At 45.5% G+C, this 1,090-nt stretch overlaps 1 protein-coding gene across 1 annotated transcript in view; it reads left to right on the forward strand.

Annotated features, from left to right (window-relative positions):
- LOC104081570 (transcription factor SOX-3-like) overlaps window positions 1-658 on the forward strand; it is a gene marked incomplete at its 5' end in the record, with an annotated part of 949 nt that extends 291 nt beyond the window's left edge. The window contains one exon of the mRNA XM_009584369.1: window positions 2-658. Within this exon, the coding sequence (XP_009582664.1) occupies window positions 2-229 (228 nt within the window). The remainder of the gene's footprint in view (window position 1) is intronic.
- Between the last annotated feature and the right edge of the window lie 432 nt (window positions 659-1,090).

Here is a 1,090-nt window from a genome sequence, read left to right on the forward strand (position 1 = left end):
GGGCTCGGTGGTGAAATCTGAGCCCAGCTCGCCGCCTCCTGCCATCACTTCCCACTCGCAGAGGGCCTGTCTGGGAGACCTGCGGGATATGATCAGCATGTACCTGCCCCCGGGGGGGGATGCCACAGACCCTTCCGCCCTGCAGGGCAGCAGGTTACACAGCGTCCACCAGCACTACCAAAGTGCTGGGACTGGCGTGAATGGTACCGTACCACTAACTCACATATAAACTTTGCTGCTCCGGACGGCTCCCCGTCTTAATCCCTAACCCCACCACCGCTCCCTGACTACATCGGGACGTACGGCGTGTTGCTCGGCTTAGCAGACTTAATACTAACTTTGGAGAAATTTTAAAAAGGAAATCCGTTAGTTGTGTCCTTTTTTTTGTACAAAAAAGTATTTGAGCAAGCTGTTATTTTAATAGATCACAACTCCTGCCTCCTAGAAGCCGCTGTGAAGTTTTTAAACCACGGCAATTTCTTTCCTGGTTTCTGCTAGGTTGGGCACTCTTTTATTCGCTTAAAAGTTTTAAAAGATCTTGCATCTTCCAGTTTTATTTCTAGCGCTGCAATGACATTAAAAACAAAAACAAAACAAAACGGCGGGCTTTTGTTTTTAAACTCCGTTGTTCACATTATCGTTGTGGTTTCTTAAGTGTTTTGTTCTTCCCACCTTACCGAGCCTCGGTTGGTTTCTATCCATAATCTGTAGCTTTCACGAGTTTTTAACTTTAGGTTTTGTTCCTTAAAAAAAGGGGAGGTGGGAGAGAGCTGTGCGGGTCGCAAACGCATTTCTTTTATTTATAGTAAGTTGTGTGTCTTGGTTTTTCTTAAGCTGTATACTTATGTAAATTGGTTTGTGAATTTTACTGTGAACCGTGTTTTGACATATCAGATGAAGAAACGTTTTAGTTTTGTTTACCGGATTTCTTCAAAAAAAAAAAAAGTCATCGAAACACTCCTTCCCTCTCTCTGTCCCTAGTCCTCGTTTGCTTCCTTCTTCCAAACGAAGAGAGATCAATAAATTTTGTATCAGGCACGTCGGTAGTCTCCGGGCGATTTGTGCGGGGGCGGGCGCGCAGCCGGTCCCT

The sequence above is a fragment of the Fulmarus glacialis genome, unplaced genomic scaffold (genome assembly GCF_000690835.1).
Source record: "Fulmarus glacialis isolate BGI_N327 unplaced genomic scaffold, ASM69083v1 scaffold38978, whole genome shotgun sequence".
In the NCBI taxonomy this organism is placed as follows: domain Eukaryota; kingdom Metazoa; phylum Chordata; class Aves; order Procellariiformes; family Procellariidae; genus Fulmarus; species Fulmarus glacialis.